The sequence below is a fragment of the Atractosteus spatula genome, chromosome 11 (genome assembly GCF_055471065.1).
Source record: "Atractosteus spatula isolate fAtrSpa1 chromosome 11, fAtrSpa1.hap1, whole genome shotgun sequence".
Lineage (NCBI taxonomy): Eukaryota > Metazoa > Chordata > Actinopteri > Semionotiformes > Lepisosteidae > Atractosteus > Atractosteus spatula.
In genome coordinates, this window is record NC_142716.1 from 34,127,389 (window position 1) to 34,145,745 (window position 18,357).

Sequence of the window (18,357 nt, forward strand, 5' to 3'; positions counted from 1 at the left end):
TAAAATCAGGCTGTTTATTACAGGTCCAAGACACTGAGGGAGAGAAGTGGACTGTGTGTTGGCCCAGCTGCTAATCAGTACTAGAAATCACTTAGCCTGCAGACAGGTGGCCATTTCCCCATGTTCCAAGTGAGGGAACCAGGACAGGGTAGCTGGTAATGCCAGCTTTTATGGCTATTCATGAACTCCAATAAAAGACATTTTCTTTCCAGAACTGGCAACTGCCTACATAATTACCACCATGACTCTGATAAGGTGCTTTGTCGCCATGTCAGTGTTATGCATAGCACTTTAAGAAAAAATAACTCGTTTTGACTGAGAAAAGGCAAACATACTTAAACTTAAAACTTAAAAATTAAAAACACAGCTTTTTTCAGAAAACGTTTGCATCAGGGTGCTGAACATGACACGTCCATGCTGTGACACCTTATCTTCAGATTCCCACGATACATTGTTGATAAGACAGGCATCGTCTTGGATGGTGGTGGCAAGCGCTTGTGATTGGCTATAGCCAGAAGCTCTTAAGCCTCGGTGCATCTCGTCGCCCCATGTCCTGGTGATGTGGGGGCCTGTATGGCCATTTCCTAGCTGTTCTCTGTGTTCCCGAGTTGAGAGAAGTGTTCAGACATGGCAGCCAGAGCACGGTATCGGTGAGAGATGGAGTTCTTCACTTCCTTTGGCAACTCCGCATAGCTGGGAGAGGAAGGCAGAGGGGGTAAGGGATTGCAAAAGGTAGAAGGGGAGAGAAGAGGTTTGGAATGGTGTGAGGGAAGGAGAGGAGAAGAGTAAGATAATTAGAGAAGCGCTAGAGGAATCACAATTCCGAGGCACTGTAAAGGTTCTGATTTGCACAGCATGAGAAGTCATGTTCTCACGTAATAAAGAGTTGGTTACAGTTTGCTTATCAAGTGATCACCTGCCCATAATGGCCTTGGGAAACACTGTGATCTAGTGTTCTATTAGATTATTAACTGCATGCATTTTACAAACAACTGGAAAAGGTTGAGAAAACAATGACACTCACGTCTTGTCATACCCATCTGGCTGGAAACATGGGTCCCACCCAAAGTCCCTGGGTCCCCTGGGCTCGACAATGCGCCCCTAAGCACAGAGTAATACAGGTCAGAGTAATACAGGTACCATGTTCCAACTGCACAGCACAAACACGGTACCTCTGTGTTTTGTCACTGTAAACCCGTGTCTGAGAGTTTGAACATATTACAGACCCTCTGAGCATCAGTCCGTGTAAGTAAGTCAGTGTGAACATTACAGGGATGTGTGCCTCAGGAATCCAGAGGGCCCTGTGTGTAAATTGGAGGGTGTGCTATTTACTCTATGCTGCAGTCCTGACCTCTGTTTTCCCCCTGAAGAGCAACACTGGCTCCTCTTTTCCAGCGCTGTAGGCAAAGGTGCACAGAGCCCAGGCTGACTTGTCCTCAAACCCAGCCAGCAGCTTGTGCAGACCTGAAGGACAGATCAACAGAGAAAGAGGAGGGAGGGTAAAATCATGAGTGAAGCTTTTCATTTAATCATTTCGTACAGCATCTGGGAAGAGTCTAGATTAATAGACAGGAGCTCCCTTACTGGTGGAATGTTGGGGAAAAGGGACGGGGAAAGCAAGACTTACAGAGAGACAATAATACAGACAAGAGAGACGGTCAGTGTTTTACCTTCAGGCTTCAGCTTGTCCAGAAACCACTTTCTGGAAGAACAACATGCAGAGGACACAGTTAATTGTGGATAAAGACATGTGAATATCTTGTTACACAGTTCTTATTCATTTTCAAAGACCTATAATTGATCTTCTTTCATGACATCATCCAGGTGGGGCTGCACATTGGTGGTGGTGGAGGGGCGTCCCCATTACCTGTAAAGCGCTTTGAGTGGAGTGTCCAGAAAAGCGCTATATAAGTGTAAGCAATTATTATTATTACGTGCAGTGGACATAAATATGCTATTGAATATATGCTTCCACTCTTCAGCAAATTACACCTCTTGGCCACTAGAGGTCAACATTGCACCACCGACAACCTGTCAGTCCACTATTGCCCTGTCGCAAACACACACACACCATACTCACATATAAGGTCCCGGCAGCCCTCCTAGTGCTCGAAAACACAGGCAGGTGTCCTCCACTATCACTGGCCCATCAATCTGTGGGATTGTGATTAACATAAAGGATCAGTGAACAAGAGTGAAAACCTGAGTGTGTCTGTGCCTCATAAGCCTTTAAAACGTCACAGCACAAATGTTACAGACAAGGGGACGTCATTCCGCCAGCCAAGCTTGTTTGGTTGCTAGTCTGTGTTGTTTACTTTCCTGTGTGAAGGCGTGTTCAGGAATATGGACCTGCCTCAGACTTCCTCACTCAGTAATTTAGAGAAAATCAGTGTGCACACAGATCAGGCATGCAAAACGGTGTGATTAATTGCAGGATCTGCAGCCTGCAGGCTCATGTGTAAATTATACTAATAAAGAAGAGAAAATGAATACAAACATGCAAGATGATTCGAAGACCAAACCTGTCCATCCAATTTTACTCAAAATCATGTAAAAAGCAGCTCGCAAATCCTGAAACATCGCAGACTGATACACAGTAGAAGTCTTATTTCCACCCTCACAGTACACAAACTCCACGCTCTGCTGACCTGTCTGGCAGCCTCCTGGCACTTTTGTATGGAGATCTCATCAGGTTCGCCTTGGTACTCCGGCACTGAAACACACCACAGTAAAAAGTAATACAGCTCTCCTTGCAAGCAGCATCAGGACCACTCCCTTCATATTCACTGATGTGCTCTACTGATTGTCTGCAGTTACAGCCATACACTGTCTGAGCTCTCTCAGTTCACATCAAAAGGTTCTTTCTTGCCATAGCAAAACATTTTTATGTCTGGTTGCTAAAACACACAGGGACCAAGTTCGCTTTCTCTGTACTCACAGTCAATCTTCTTGGACACGAGCCTGTAGGGGAACTTGTCTCCAAGTATCTGAATGACCTGTGTAAGACACAGAGATTTAATACAAGAACTCGTCCGCAGCCACCTTCACACATTGCACAGATACATCGACACAACAGTCGATGCGACACTCGGGATAATGATGGGTTTTAAAGTTTCTTCCTCTCCCTAGCTAGTGATGCACCGTTGACGTACCGAATACTGTACTTTGCGCTCCTGAACGACAACAGTTAGAAAGAGCCAGAAAAGCAGTTAGCTCTTGATTACGACTGATTGCAGTCGGTTATTTTAAAAGACGTGCTGCTAAGCACGAAGAATAACATAAACCGAATGAAATGGGTCTAACTCGATATTACGTGTTGTGGTTCATTCATACACTAATCTTTAATACGGTGTACTCAAATAACTAACACAACTGGTCAAGCCAAACAGCTTTAACCAATAAGATAATAGCTTGGTCATATTCTTTCTTTCCATGCTCAACTCCTGCATTTTACTGTTTCCTCTCCCTCAGTTCTCACCTCCTCCAGTTTCTTGGCATTACCCGTCACAAACACCACCGACCTCCCAGCCGGCGCCGCCATGCTTCAACTTCCATCAACCAAGCCCGAAGGGAACACACAGACATCAACAACATCCGGTCCCGCTGCGTATCAGCCAATCATCTGACAGAATCCGGCAATTGGCCAATCGGAAAGCGAGCTAGGAGGCTACTCGCCGTTAATACGATCCAATCATATGTGTCGTAGCGGATAGTGTTCTACACTGATCATTGTCCGAGTAGGAAACAGTTCTGAGAACACATGTGGGAAGGTGGTATGCGATATGAACCTGGTGATTTGTAACTGTAGTTATAGATTTTTATAAGAATCAAGGTGAAAGGTTTAAACAGACGATTGAGTAAATGTTGATTACAGGATGTTGCCTGCGTAGCTAGGTTAGATACATTTTTTAAGTTACTCTCACTAGTAACTTGTCGAGTTTCTCCCACTGGTATCATTTTAGGGTGCATTTTACATGGGTGTCGTATTAGTGTTTTAACAGTATTGCAACAACTGTAGGGGTCACTAAAGAGTCCCTAAAAGTAAGATTACCAGAGATTCATAGACACGTCTGTTGAGCCTGGTTTATGGTGAGAGACGGTGTCTTCTCATATTCGCAACGTCTTTTATTTACTTCAGCATGGAGTTGTTCACAACTGTTATGTGAATGGCGTGCTAGCAGAATAGAGCAGTGTAGTGGTGGGACAGGTTAGTGGGAAGTTTAGCGCCTGTGTTGCTATACTGAGTCCTTGACACAAACTCACTCTCACAAATTCACAAACTCAAACCCTGTCGCTAACGCGGCCCCAAGATGAGTCTGTTGCCACGCACCGCGGAGGAGTTCAGCTCAGCGGAGTACTGGGAGCGCTTCTTCCGCCGGCGCGGTGACCGTGCGTTCGAGTGGTATGGTGGATATACCGATCTGTGCGGGGTGTTACACAAGTACATCAAGCCTCGGGATGAGGTAAGTATGTGAAACTACACGACCAGACCGTTCAGTGCTTGTTATCCTTGTTATTCTTAGGATTGCAGTCGTTCCTTCAGCCACAGACCGCACAACTGTGATAATAATTATAATGTACAAATTCTTGGATTTATTTAGTGCTTTTGATTTCAAAGGATCCCAGGAAGCTTTACTTATATGCTGGGCGAGTTGCAGAATCCCAGCAACCCCCCCAGATCAGGTGGAGAAATGAGAAATTGCTTCTCCGTTTTAGTTAAGGGGGGACTTTCCAAGGTCCAGATTGTACAACTGCAGAGTGAAATTTAGCCAGGACACCAGGGCTAACATCCGTTTCTTTTAAAATGTGCCACAGCATGTGTAATGTCCAAAAAGTCTGGACGTCTCATCTGCACGATGCGATGCATCCTGTAGCAGTGTCTCTGGTCATTGCGGTTTAGAAATTGAGGTCCAGACAGACAGAAGTTTTATCAGCAAATGCACCTGATGGCAACGTAATGATTGTGTAGTTTTGTTCTCGCATTTTGGGTCCTCTAAAACTAGGATAGTTGTTCTTGATCGTGTCACAGCCCAACAAGTTTCCCGTAAACATAAAAATGTAATTCAAATATTTGTTTCAAAGATTCCAAGAGCAAGAGGTGCCCTCACCTCAATGCCTTTCCTCATCTTCCTCCACCACTGTTAATAATTCCTTACGCTTACATAGTGCTTTTCTGGACGCTCCCCTCAAGGCGCTCTACAGGTAATGGGGACTGTTGTCCTCTCTCTCTGGAGTGTGTGTTGTCCTGGCATCTCCCTCTTCCTCAAGCTTTGCACTGCCTTCGTGACGGAATATTCCTTTTTTGGAAAACTGCTCCTCTTGTCTACCCGTACCAGATCCTTTCCGTTCCCTTTCCCAGGTGTTGGTGGTGGGCTGTGGGAACTCGGAGCTGAGTGAGCAGCTGTACGACGTGGGGTACCAGCGGCTGACCAACATCGACATCAGCGAGACGGCCATCGCGGCCATGAGCCAGCGCAACGCCGCCCGCCGCCCCGGGCTGACCTTCCTGTGCGTGGACGCCACACAGACGCCCTTCGAGAGTCAGCAGTTCCGCGCTGCCCTGGACAAGGGCACGCTGGACGCCATGGCCTCCGAGGAGGGGGGTGCCGTGGAGGGGGGCCTCGCGAAGAGGATGCTGGCGGAGGTGGGGCGCGTGCTGGGCGTTGGGGGGCGCTACGTGTGCATCTCGCTGGCCCAGGAGCACGTGCTCAAGCTGGCAGTGGAACACTTTGTCGGGGAGGGCTGGGCAGTCAGGGTGCACTGCCTGGACGGGCAGGGCGGCACCTCTGACCCCGAGTCGTCCTCCTGTGCCCTGCCCGTGTTCGTGCTGGTCTGTACCAAGTTCCGGCAGCCCCCTCCAGCTCCGCTGCTGGAGCTGTGCCAGGGAGAGGATGGAGCCGCCCAGAGACATGCCACGGTCCCCGCCTTGCTGGGGGCGGTCCGGGAATGCCAGGCCTACGCCCTCCTGCGAAGCCGCCTGCGCACGGGCACAGATCCTGCCCACAGCCCTGCCCTGCTGCTGCTCCACGCCCAGTCTGGACGGCCCCGGTACACTCTGCACGTCCTGGACAGTCCGCCTGGCACCAAGGTGCCCCGTGCCAACCACTTTGCCATCTTCATCGGTGAGTGAGACTGGCACTGCTCTGCAGCAGGACAGAACCAGACACACAAGCACAGGCAGGCAGAGGAAGGATTTTGCGTTTTCAAGATCTGGAAGTGGTGGTTCTTTTTTTTTTAGTATAACTTGCAAATCTGGCGTTCCCATCTTCACTCTCTTACCCCGAGTGTGCTTTCCTCTAAAAGGTGCACTTGCTGTAGCCATCGCAGTTAAGCATGCTACAGCCTCTGTGGTGCCTAAGTGCAAGTTTGTGTCATCACTTTCATTAAAACGTTATTTTCCTTGTCGTTTTAATAACAGTGGTGTTTCTCATACTAAAGTTTATTTTATTGTATAATTTAGATTAAGTGCCTAGAGAATGCTCTGTATCAAGGCACTATAGAAGAATAAAATTGATTGCTAGATAAAGCTTAAGGAAGCCCAGAGATGTTTCGTTGGTTGTGCACCAGCTCTTGGGGAATTCAGGTAACAGTTGGGTAAAAACACAGCGCAGGTGGGAGTCACCTGGGCTGGGACTGTAAGGTCCAGTCTGAATTTTGAATGCGTTTACTAGCTGAGACTTTGGAGCTCATTCTTCTGTAGTGCATTCAAAAAACACAGCGTTGCGCTTGTGCAGGATTAATTTTGACACATCACTTCACATCCTGTTTAATTCTTTTTCAAGGCGTGATCTAGTTTGAAGTTCCTTAAACCATTTTGTTTGTTTATTTAAAATATATCTGACTTATGTTAATTTCTACATCTTTTTTGTATTGCACACCTACTGTGGTCGACATAAAAGAAGCTTGCTGGAAAATCAGAATGAGTGGATTGATTGGCTGGTTGTGCCTGCAGTTCCTCAGGGCCGGGAAACCGATTGGCTGTATGGCTCGGCTGAGGGGCGTGGCCAGCTGGCACGAAGCGCAGCCTTCCGGCGGCTTGTCGTCGTGGCGATGCACAGGGACCAGCATTACCAGGACATGCAGGCTGTCCAATCAGAGTTATCGCCCATGGTGATGGAACTGGCTCCGCCCGGGATGCCGACCAATCAGCAGGTAAAGGGAGGGGCTATGACCTCGTGAGTCTGTGGGTTTGCAGCTGCCTCAGTCACCACCCGTTGTTGAGGAAAGCAATAAGCATTGTTGAGACGCGTAAGCAAAGGAAAGGAAATCCGCCTAGTAATGTTTTTACAAGTGAAGTTTTGAATTATCTATCAAATATGCTTCACATTAGAGAGCCATGTTTTATTTTTCAGCATAGTCTCCTCATGCATTCCGCTTGGCCCCTGAGCCAATCCTTCACTGTTTCCTGGCCCTCGTTGTCAACCCTCCTCCTCCTCTTCCTCTCTCCCCCCAGGTGCCCTTCCTCTCGGTGGGCGGAGACGTGGGCTGGCGCGAGGTGGTCCACCGAGGGGTGAGCTCCTTCAGTGGCGAGTTTGCGGTGGAGGATGTGCGCGGCGAGGACGGGCAGCTGTACCGGCGCCTCATCTTCCTGGACAGCGCCGGCGTGGTGCAGTCGGAGAGCCGGCTCGGCCAGCCCAGCGGTAAGGGAGGGTCTGGCGCACGTGCGGATGTCTTTCCTTCAGATGAGACGTAAAAACCAGGGTCCTGACTCTTTGTGGTCATTAAAAATCCCAGGGTGTTTCTCGAAAAGAATAGGGGTGTCGCCCTGGCGTCCTGGCCAAATTTCCTCCTGGCCTTTACCAGTCATGGCCTCCTAATAACCCCCCTCTATGAATTGGCTTCATCACTCTGTTCTCCTCCCCACTAATAGCTGATGTGTGATGAGTATAATGGCAACTTTGGTTGCCCTCGCATCATCCAAGTGGTAGTGAAGGGGAGTCCCCATTACCTGTGAAGTGCTTTGAGTGGAGTGTCCAGAAAAGCCCTGTAGAAGTGTAAGAATTATTATTTTTTCACAGAAGTCCCCCAAGGACATGTTCAGGGGACTCTCCTGGCCTCCCTCACCTCACGGTCTCTGCATGATACTCAGCTCTGGCTTTCCTTTCCTCTCCTTCTCTTCCCACGTCTCTAAATGTCTCTCCGCCATCTCCTTCCCGGATGCAGTCATGTCGCGTGGAAACTCGGCGCTTCAGAAACGCCTTCATCTTCCTGTACTTCTTCCCCCCGGTCCGGACCTCTCTGTTCACTCCTCTGACTCTCTCACTTGGTATCGTTATCCGCAGCGTCAACACGCAAGAGGAACAAGAAGAAGAAGTCCGGGCGGCCAGCCCCCACCTCGCCTGCAGCCCCCCCGCCAGCAGGGGGCGCTGCTGCCCGTGTGGACTCCAGCTTCCTGTGCTGTGCTCACCACAGAGTGATGGTGGCTGGACTGGCTGTGCTGCAGCAGGGAAACACGCACTGGACAGGTAACGGAGATCAGGCACAGGTTCCAGCCATGTGGCCTACAGGGGGCTTCAGCTTTCTTTGCGTAGAAAATGCATGTGTATCCCAGTTTGCATGGATGATACGCGTCATCCTCAACCTAGTGTAACTTTGAGCCTAGACCCACCATGTGTCCTTGTGTTCATCACTGCCTCTGTGCATAGATGCATGTCAGAAGGTTTCTGCCCATGAAGATGTGCCTCTGTGTTGCAGACTCCCCCGTGTCAGTGCTGATTGTGGGGCTCGGCGGGGGAGGGCTGCCCCAGTTTTTGCGAGACTGGGTGCCCAAGGCTAAGGTGCAGGTGGTCGAGCTGGACCCCGCGGTGCTGGACGTGGCCCGTGATTGGTTTGGGTTCATGCCGGATGACAGGTTGGGCGTCACTCTGGGAGATGGGCTGGAGCACATCAGCGCCCTGGACAAGCAAGGTCAGTATGACTTGACATAAAAATGGTGACAAACGAGCGCAGGCCACTCTGGCTTGTTTGGTAGTTAGCAGTTAATTGATCCAAGAATCTTACTCAGCTGTTTTTTTTAAAACAAAAAAATAGTGCATTGGTTTCAACAACTTGGTTAGGTAGCTTGTTCCAGTCTCCCACAACTCATTGTGTAGAGAAATGCTTTTTGTTCTTGATACAAAGACTGGGGGGTTGGAGATCATTCAGGGGCTTGTAAAATACTTACTATTAGTGTCCCAGATGGGAACTTTGCTGTGCAGGCAGGTGTAGGTCATAACACATTACACAATACATTTCACACAACATGAACCCACAAATTATAAACTTACATGTATGATGAAAAAAATATATAAGTACAAGTAAAGTAGAATATACTATCAGTTGTCCAGATGAAGGCGGTAAATAGCTGTGGGAATAAAAGATAGCTTGGTTCTATCGCATTAGAATCTAGGCAGTCTAAATTGCCACCCAGATAGGTGCTTAAATAGGGCTCCTATGGCTAAGTAACAGGTTGGGGTCAGAGAGAGATTGGGAGTCAACACATGGATGCAGAAACAGGCGAGGATTATGGGGATAAATACTTTTCTTTAACTTCATTCCCATTCTGATTTCTCTTTCATCCCCTCTCTTTAGTCACACCTTCCCCTTTCTTGTTTTTCCCTTTGACTCTGTACGTCTCTGTTCGTTCGAATGTCCTTTTCTCCCTGCCCATCTTTCTCCCTCTTCATCCTGTCATTTTCCTTCTTCGTCCTCGCTCTTACGGGGCTGTCTGTTTCCCGCAGGCGGGCAGTCCTATGATGTCATCATGTTTGATGTGGACAGTAAGGACCCCACACTGGGCATGAGCTGCCCTCCACCTGCCTTTGTGGAAACATCCTTCCTGGAGAAAGTGAAGAATCTGCTCACCCCCCAAGGTACTGCCACCCCACTGATGGAGACAATCCTGAAAACAATACATATGAACTTCCCACTTCCCAGACTGTAGTCCAGGGCAACAGCGCCGATCAGATCCTGATGGAGAATGAGGGACAATGACGCTGACAATGTGGTGCTCAAATACAAGGAATTCAATTCAATCAATGATAGAGATATTACAGAGCACCTCATAAACACAAAGACTGACCAGGAGCTACTGTATCTGTCAGCCTCCCTACAGCAGAGAGCCAGAGATCCCCTCTGCTCAGCCCTGCACCGCCGAGAGCCAGAGATCCCCTCTGCTCAGCCCTGCACCCCAGAGAACCAGAGATCCCCTCTGCTCAGCCCTGCACCGCAGAGAGCCAGAGATCCCCTCTGCTCAGCCCTGCACCGCAGAGAGCCAGAGATCCCCTCTGCTCAGCCCTGCACCGCAGAGAGCCAGAGATCCCCTCTGCTCAGCCCTGCACCCCAGAGAGCCAGAGATCCCCTCTGCTCAGCCCTGCACCGCAGAGAGCCAGAGATCCCCTCTGCTCAGCCCTGCACCGCAGAGAGCCAGAGATCCCCTGCACTGACAGCATCAGCTTGTTTGTGTCATTGCCTTGATCTGCATTGAGTTACAAGGTTGAATGGCTTCAGGTCTGAGCTCTCTCTTTCTCTGTATCTCACCCCAGGAGTGTTCATGCTGAACTTGGTGTGCCGGGACTCTGCCCGGCGGGAGGGGGTGCTGGCGGGGTTGCGAGAGGTGTTCCCCTGCGTCCTGTCCCGCGGGATCGAGGGGGAGGTGAACGAGGTGCTGCTGTGCCTGAGGGGAGACGAGAACACCCCGCCAAGCCCCCCTGCACTGCGCCAGGCAGCCCACAGCCTGCAGGAAGCGATCAGGGGGCGAGGCCAGCTCTGTGATCTCAGTCTCAGTGTCGCCGCCCTTCTGGAGGATCTGCATGTAGCCTGAGAAAGGGGGAGAGTAAGTGAGGGAGCATGTGCAACAGTGGGAAGCAGGTTTGGGCTAGGAGAAAAGAACGGGAGAGATGGGGTAAGAGACAGGAAGAGTATTAAAGAAATTCAGTCAAAAACAAACAGGAAAGGTGGGAAAGTAGGGGGAGAACAGAGGAGGAGCGGAGACAGAGACCAGCAGGAGCCGAGAGAACGGAAACGGTCTGGCCTCACCGTAGTGGAGCCAAGGCTGCCCTGGCTCTCCAGCCGACCTGTCATCTGCCTGGTGTCGCCGAGTCTCCAGATTGTCTTATTGAAAAACTTTGATTGCTTCTAAAGCTACTGCACTTCCAAGACATCGTGTGCATCTGATTTCAGAGCGAGAGTAAAATCGGTTGTGCTCTTACACAGCATTCTTGTCTTTCATGATTTTGGTTTGACTAGTTCATTCAGACCATTACTAGACTGAGGCAAATTCTCAAAATTGCACCAGTAACAATCGCTGTGAACATGCTCAGTTCATGCATTCATTTATTCATATATCTTTATTGTCCATCCGAAAGGGTGGAGATTTGTCCTTGGCTTCACCATAAAAAAAACAACAAATAAGTACACATTAAAAACAAGCAGTAGCCCTAGCCACATCTCACTCTGCCTGTCTTGCACTACTGTTACATTAGGTAGGTACATACAGGGAACAATCATTTAACTGATTGAACATCTGCACTTCCACGAGAAATCTGGGTGCACCCAGATAGAAATGAAGCTCGTTTCTGAGTTCAATCACTCCACTGTGACTACAGGCTGTTCAGATATGTTTATTTTGTGAAAGGGACTGGACATTTAATAATAATATCCTTACACTTATATAGAGCTTTACAGGTAATGGGGACTCCCCTCCTCCACCACCAATGTGCAGCATCCACCTGGATGATGTGACAGCAGCCATAGTGCACCAGTACACTCACCACACATCAGCTGTCGGTGGGGAGGAGAACTGAGTGATGATGCCAATTCAGAGATGGGGCTTATTAAGAGGCCGTAATTGGTAAACATTAGGGGGACACTGGGGTACCTTACTCTTTTTGAGAAACGCCCCGAGATTTTTAATGACCCCAGAGAGTCAGGATCTTGGTTTTATGTCTCATCTGAAGGACGGTGCCATTTTTACAGTATAGTCATCACACATCAGTATAGTGCCCATCACTATACTGTGGCAGTAGGACCCACACAGACTGCAGGGTGAGCGCCCCTGCTGATCCCACTAACACCTCTTCCAGCAGCAACCCTAGGTTTCCCAGGAGGTCTCCCATCCAGGTACTGACCAGGCTCACACCTGCTGAGCTGCAGTGGGTTGACAGTTGTGAGTTGCAGGGTGATACAGTAGTAGGGAGTAGAGAGTGTGATCCTCACGGATGATCAGACACCCATGTCTGATGAAGGCGAGGTGTCCTAGGTTTTATTGTCTTGGGCATTGTTTGGGATTTGTTTCTTCAAAAGTGTGAGTGGATGCTTCAAGAACTAGAACAATGCATTATTTGCACTTAAATATGAACAATATGGAATTGCAGCGTTATGATTGCCACAATGACATCTGTGACGTTTTTCATTCTCACAATTGTTTTAAATAAACTGGGAAATAAATGTAATTTTCCCCGATGCCACCAAATCTTTGTTGTGCGTTTGGACGTGTGTTTGTGTTACAAGAAGGTGGTTGGGCAAAATATTACACAGCGACATTGGAGGAAAAAAATCGTTTGTAAACCCCGCGTAATTTAGAGCAGCAGACAAAGAAGCCGTTTCCCTTCCATTTTATTGAGGTTGCTCGCCAACCTTAACCTTTGAAAAGCGGTACAGTTGTTTTAAGCAATGATGGGGTGTCCTGTTTCTCGTCCGCGAGCGATCTGTGTCGCCCCGGGTCCTTAACGTCTGACGCTAGGGGGCGCCACATTCATTCAATAACAAAACATGCTCGTCGTCTTTTAAAAGCTCGGAGTAAGCGCGATTAACAACCGGATAGCAAACAGCGCTTCTCCAAAGCGTTTCGTACTTAACGTGTTCAATGTATGAAACGTTAATATTTTTATTAGAGAAAATCGATTGGCCACCATGCTGTTTCAAGCGAACGTTTGTTTTTATTTTTTATCTCTATGGTTCGTTCTCGTTGTAACACACATCTTATCCTTTTGTCCTGACCCTGTAACACTTCTGATTTCGCAGCACGTCAAAGAACGCATCACAAGCATGTAGATCGCATAACACGTAAAATACTAAGGTACGTGGTCGTTTACAAGAGCTTTTCTCAACATGTGTATGAATTGCGGTGTGGGGGTCACCGTGAAACGTCCAGCGAGCGCTTTCTGATACCACTGCGTTTACCCTGCAATTGCAGCGCGCTGTCGCCTCACTGCGACACTGTCTCATTCATTCTGCGCTGTTAGTGTTTATCACAGCTGCCTGCCCGTCAGTATGGGCCTTCAGCGCTACATACCCCTAATTTCCCACAGACAGCAACTCTACCGCTGAGCTCTCCGGACCAGCGTTATTTATATGAGTCAGGCTTGCGGCAGAACTGCAGTCGCTGTAAACAGTGGGCGGGACTGCTGGCGTGTTTGTGGGCGTGGATTATATACCGCTTGGGTCCGGGGGCGGAGCCGTGACGCTCCTGGCAAGATTCGCAACCTTTCATTGGCTCCTGAGTTGTCCGTCTCTTTGGGGCGTGGAGCGCCGCTGCTAAAATCGCGCATGCGCAGACTGGGGACGAACCCGTTAGCTGTCAGAAAGGAGCTCCGGCGGTCCGAGGCGCTGACGTCGAACCGAGCCGAACCGGCGGAGGCTGGACCAGAAGTTGTGCCACGGCCGCTGCTTCAGGCCGTGGGGACTCCAACGCTTGGCCTGTCATTGACACGGGAAACCGGAGGGGGCTGGAAAGCAGTCTGACTTTTCCTTCACAGCGACCCAGAACCGAACCGCTCGGGGGAGACGATTCTAACCCAGCGGTACCCGGCCAGGCTGTGGGACAGCGGCGAGCCGAGGCGCCTGTCATCCCGAAGGCCAGAACAGACAGGACCATCCCTTATAGTCCGGAGACGACAGCCCGTCTTTCATAACAGGGTAATGACAATACTGTGATTGCACTCATAATAATAAACGTCGCTATAAGAATAATGCATCAACCAACTCGATATACGTGCGCATCCCAGTTCTGCATCATTCCTGGCGTTCTCTGATAAAACATAATCCGCTTTTGAAACGAGAAAACGTCCCTGAAGTTGTTCTGTAGCTGCCAGTGACAATGCTACTCTAATGATATATCCGCCAGTGTGTAACACCTCTCTCTCCTGTGCCCCTCCAGCCCCCCTGAGCGACACCCCCAGCGCCTGGATGGTGTGACTGGGCTCGCCAGTCGCCCCCAGCCCGGATAGTGATCTCGCCGTCTCGCCCCGGCTTGTCGCGCCTCTCCACCGCCCCACCGCCCCTCCGCCCCTCCTCAGCCCCCCGGCTGTGTCGCCATGGGTAACCGGGGGATGGAGGAGCTCATCCCGCTGGTGAACCGGCTGCAGGACGCCTTCAGCACCATCGGCCAGAGCTGCAACCTTGACCTGCCGCAGATCGCAGTGGTGGGTGGCCAGAGCGCCGGGAAGAGCTCGGTGCTGGAGAACTTCGTGGGGAGGCAAGTACCTATTCGGCTTACCGCTACCGCCGCCAACAAGGAACAGTAACGCCGGTGCGGATACGAGCCCTCCTGATCTCCCTGACGCCCTCTTGCACAGCGGCGCGCCCAGCACCTCGCCCGCGCTGTTTATATATCTGTGGTGCCAATGCAGCCAACTCGTGCTGTGACACAGCCGTGCTGTATTGTACAGGGCATTACTGACCTAATCCCATCTGCGCCCCTGACAAGGGAGCCTCGGGATTGTTCCCCCTGCAACGCCACAAGCACCCCTGGTTGCCAGCAGGCCCCACAAAAATCAAACAAACACACGGTACAGTCTGTAATGTAATGGGACAACGTTGCTTTCCTGATTGTATGGTTTGTACAATCTGTCAAGATTAATGCCATACAATGCGACTTTGCAAGAAGTACTAATGCAACACTAGAAGACATGCCTCTCTTCCAATATCAAAATCTTTTTTCAAATTCATATTCTTTTATTTGGGGATAAAAGCTTGGGTAAACAGTGCACTCTGCTCTTTTATGGGTGTCTAAAAGGAAATCCATTTCCCCCCCCCTAAGTATATGTAGAAAGTCCAGATGCAGACAGTGTTTGTGAAATGATTTAGTCTTGAATGGTCAGCACCTTCACTGTTCAGTGTAAACTGTGTCAGTGTCCCCCTGGTGTGCACCGTGCAGGTGGAGCTCTCTGTGAGGCCTCTGGCTGTTTTCTAAATAAACATGCTGGGCTGTGTTTTCATGATTGAGCCGTGCCCTGTGTGTGGTGCTCTGCAGCACATTCAGACACAGAATACCTGCACCACGACTTTAATGAGCACTCAGAGTGCTTTGCAAAGCCAGATTGCAGAAGGGCAGAGAAAAGAAAGTCATCAAGCAATTAGAAATCCTTTTAAAACCGTTTGCCAAAGCTGATGATTCATAGAAAAAGTGAGGCGCATACAATCTAAAAATATTTTGACTGTTTAGTGTTAATACTGGAACACAAATACAGAAATGTTCCAAGGAGTTGAAATGAATTAAGGATGATTTTCATATAGATGGTGTCTAATGTTAAGGGAGATCTGTCCTAGATAAACATTCCCTGGTTTTATGGACTCTGCAGTATCAGCTGAGTTTGCTATAAGGTAACCTGCTGTCAGCTATCCATTCAGCCATTTTTAACTTTACTTCCATCAGGGAGTAAATATGTAAACAGTAGTATTTACGCTTTGTAAGCGTTCAATGAGTCCGGCTATTGCTGTCTGCTACTATTACACAGATCATTCTTTTTTGTGCTTTGTAATGATTTGCATGGTTTTACTGCTAATGAAGGCTGGACAGAACATGTACACAAGAAGGTCTCCTGTGGGAATGCCGTGTTTGAAGTGCGTAGGTACACAGAGGCTTGCCTTTTTCCCCCCGCAAGATTTTCGGCAATGTGGACTGAACACTGTCCAGCTGGCTGAACAGACTGGAGGTCGGGCAGAGGTAGGGTGGTATGAGTGAGCTCCAGTGGCCTGCAGGCTGGAGGGGCTGCCGATCCTCTGCGACAGGGCTGTGGTGCCTGTGCTGTGAGACGTGAGGCTTGAAGGAAAGGGCCTGCCCTTCCTCGTTCTCCCTCGCGTGTGGATGCGGGGTTTGCAGCCATGAGCTGGGATGTGAAAAACCCACTTTTCACTCCTTCAATCCAGCGGTAGTGGAGGATTTTAACAGAAAGATACAGAAGGTTACAAATGTTATGAATCCCTCATAACTCGAATGGGTAGTTTGTCCCAGATACCCACAACCCATTACATAAAAATGCCTCCCATCTATAGTCATAAATGCACCTTCTTCAAACATCTGTGTTGATCTCATGCCCTTTTTTTCATTGTTGTCGATCTCAGTTCTTGCCTTTTTTTGATCTCAGTGTACTCCCTATTTTTATTCACTTTTTTTTTCATTTTTTGGGGGGGGTTGCTTACTTGAATCAGCTTTTAGGCTAACTAGATACAGCTCCTGTCTCCCTGGGAAAGGTATACATTTCTGACCCTGATTTATTGTAATCAGTGATTGATTGGTACTGGGATGAAAATGTGCAGTGTGTTCTTGAAATTGCGGAGTGGATGAGGGATGTGACCCCGAGACTGTTCTCACCCTGTGACGGGGCAGTGCTGGGTCGTTTCTTATCACTCCTACTGGAAAGAGAGTGTCAGTACTGAAATGCTGCCAGTTTTGAATGACCTAGCAGTTGTGTGTCGAGGATGCAGACATGCTAATACATTTGCATGCTGTCATGTGAACTACTGTACGTACGTTTTGTACATAAACTACAGTACATGCATGTACAGTAACCGTGCAGTCTGACACAAGAACATGTACGCATGAAGTTACAGACACATGGTCCACACATGGGCACTTGCAGTTTAGCATTTGCAGAAACATCCTCTCAAGCTGGTGGCATCTTGGCCTTTGAATGTCGATTAAAGGATAGACTCAATAGCTTTGGAGCATTAGCAGCATGTAAAAAGTAATGAAGGCAATAATGGAGGCATGTTTCTTTTTAACATATTAAACTATCAGATGCTATTTAACACAAATTACAGACTTGTTCATGCCAAATGAGATTCTTCGCTCTTTACCTGATTATCAGTTTGTGTTGTTTTCATTACTGTTCAGTGAAAAGTGACTTCTTGCAATCCATAACACAGCCCATGTCATTGCATTTCATAGGCTGATTTCTTTACCAGTTGTATTACATGACTGTATGATTTTCAGTTTATCAAGTAGTGTGTGTTATTCGTGAGGCTAGTTATAGTACACATGATGATGCCTAGATCCATACAGGGGCACTGAGATGTTTACAGATTTGTGCAATTACCAATCAACTGATCTTTCCCTGGGAAATATAAGGAACAGTTCACAGAATTAAAAAATGTAAAGGATTCATTTTTTTAATTACAAATGCACAACTAGATCTACAGATATATCAGCCTATATGGGAAATAACTGCAGATTGATAGGTGCTTTCACTATTTAGCAGACTTGTAGTCCCTTCCTCAAATCCAAGAGTCAGTCCGGTTTGAATGTCCAAGTTACCAAAACTCAGAATGGTGACATTACTTAACCTGTTTTGAATTTGACATCCAAGATACGGATGCTTGATATACCGTAAGCCTAAATAGTAAAATCCAAGTGTAAAAGGCATTGGTAAAGACATTCATTAACTTATAACCAAATATAAAATGTTTCTATTGGCAGAAAAACTTTTTTATTTCAGGATTATTTCTTTTCCCTGCCAAAACATAAAAATAATACCGCAGTATCCTTCAGAAAAAAATTCAAACCCTGAATACATGGAAATATTGTGTGCTCCGATATTCTCTCAATATTCCCTCAGTGTTACAAATATGAATCATAACACAGATCAAGTCTTGAATCCAAGGTGCCATCCATTCTGCATTGGCAAAGTATACAATCAGAATCCTTTTTACACTGTTATGCATATATAGTTTTGAAAAATAAAGCTAGCAGTTTTTTATGTTTATTAAATCTTTTTGCCACCATTTTGATTAATTGATCTTTCTTGATACACAAATGAATTTTGTTGCACAAGCACTAAGTCGGTTGATTGGACATAAGTAAGTGAATAATCTTGCTGAACGCCTATCCTAGAGAAGATCAAGAAAGAAAAGCACTGCGAAGCGCTGATATGCCACTCTTTTCAGGAGAACAAAGCTTTTGTGCCATCATAATGTTGGGGACTTTAATAAGTGACTTGCTCTCTGGGGTGTTCACAGCCAGCAATTTCTAACCTGGCAAGTTGCAAGCAAATGCAATCCATCAACGACATGGGTGACCACAAGTCGCAACACCTTATCAAAACTGACACATAATTATGCTCCACCTTTGTGAATATTTTCTCGTATCATCTGCATCGG

At 47.9% G+C, this 18,357-nt stretch overlaps 3 protein-coding genes across 3 annotated transcripts in view; 2 read left to right on the forward strand and 1 right to left on the reverse strand.

Annotated features, from left to right (window-relative positions):
* itpa (inosine triphosphatase (nucleoside triphosphate pyrophosphatase)) lies at window positions 1-3,584 on the reverse strand. Its single transcript, XM_088927786.1, has 8 exons — window positions 3,479-3,584; window positions 2,939-2,996; window positions 2,649-2,713; window positions 2,081-2,154; window positions 1,671-1,702; window positions 1,352-1,464; window positions 1,025-1,101; window positions 1-693 (listed from the first exon to the last, which is right to left on the reverse strand). The coding sequence occupies exons 1-8, from the start codon at window positions 3,539-3,541 to the stop codon at window positions 585-587; spliced, it is 591 nt and encodes a 196-aa protein (XP_088783912.1). The 5' UTR covers window positions 3,542-3,584; the 3' UTR covers window positions 1-584.
* Window positions 3,585-3,739: 155 nt separating this feature from the next.
* On the forward strand, window positions 3,740-11,185 carry mettl13 (methyltransferase 13, eEF1A lysine and N-terminal methyltransferase). The gene is made up of 8 exons (XM_088928034.1): window positions 3,740-4,463; window positions 5,360-6,122; window positions 6,953-7,152; window positions 7,454-7,640; window positions 8,283-8,465; window positions 8,695-8,907; window positions 9,720-9,851; window positions 10,524-11,185. Exons 1-8 carry the CDS (start codon window positions 4,311-4,313, stop codon window positions 10,799-10,801), a joined length of 2,109 nt encoding a protein of 702 aa, XP_088784160.1. The 5' UTR covers window positions 3,740-4,310; the 3' UTR covers window positions 10,802-11,185.
* A 2,310-nt stretch (window positions 11,186-13,495) lies between these two features.
* Window positions 13,496-18,357, forward strand: part of dnm3a (dynamin 3a) — a 52,955-nt gene continuing 48,093 nt past the window's right edge. The window contains exons 1-2 of the mRNA XM_088926951.1: window positions 13,496-13,896; window positions 14,138-14,455. Of these exons, the coding sequence (XP_088783077.1) occupies window positions 14,295-14,455 (161 nt within the window). The 5' untranslated portion in view covers window positions 13,496-13,896; window positions 14,138-14,294. The remainder of the gene's footprint in view (window positions 13,897-14,137; window positions 14,456-18,357) is intronic.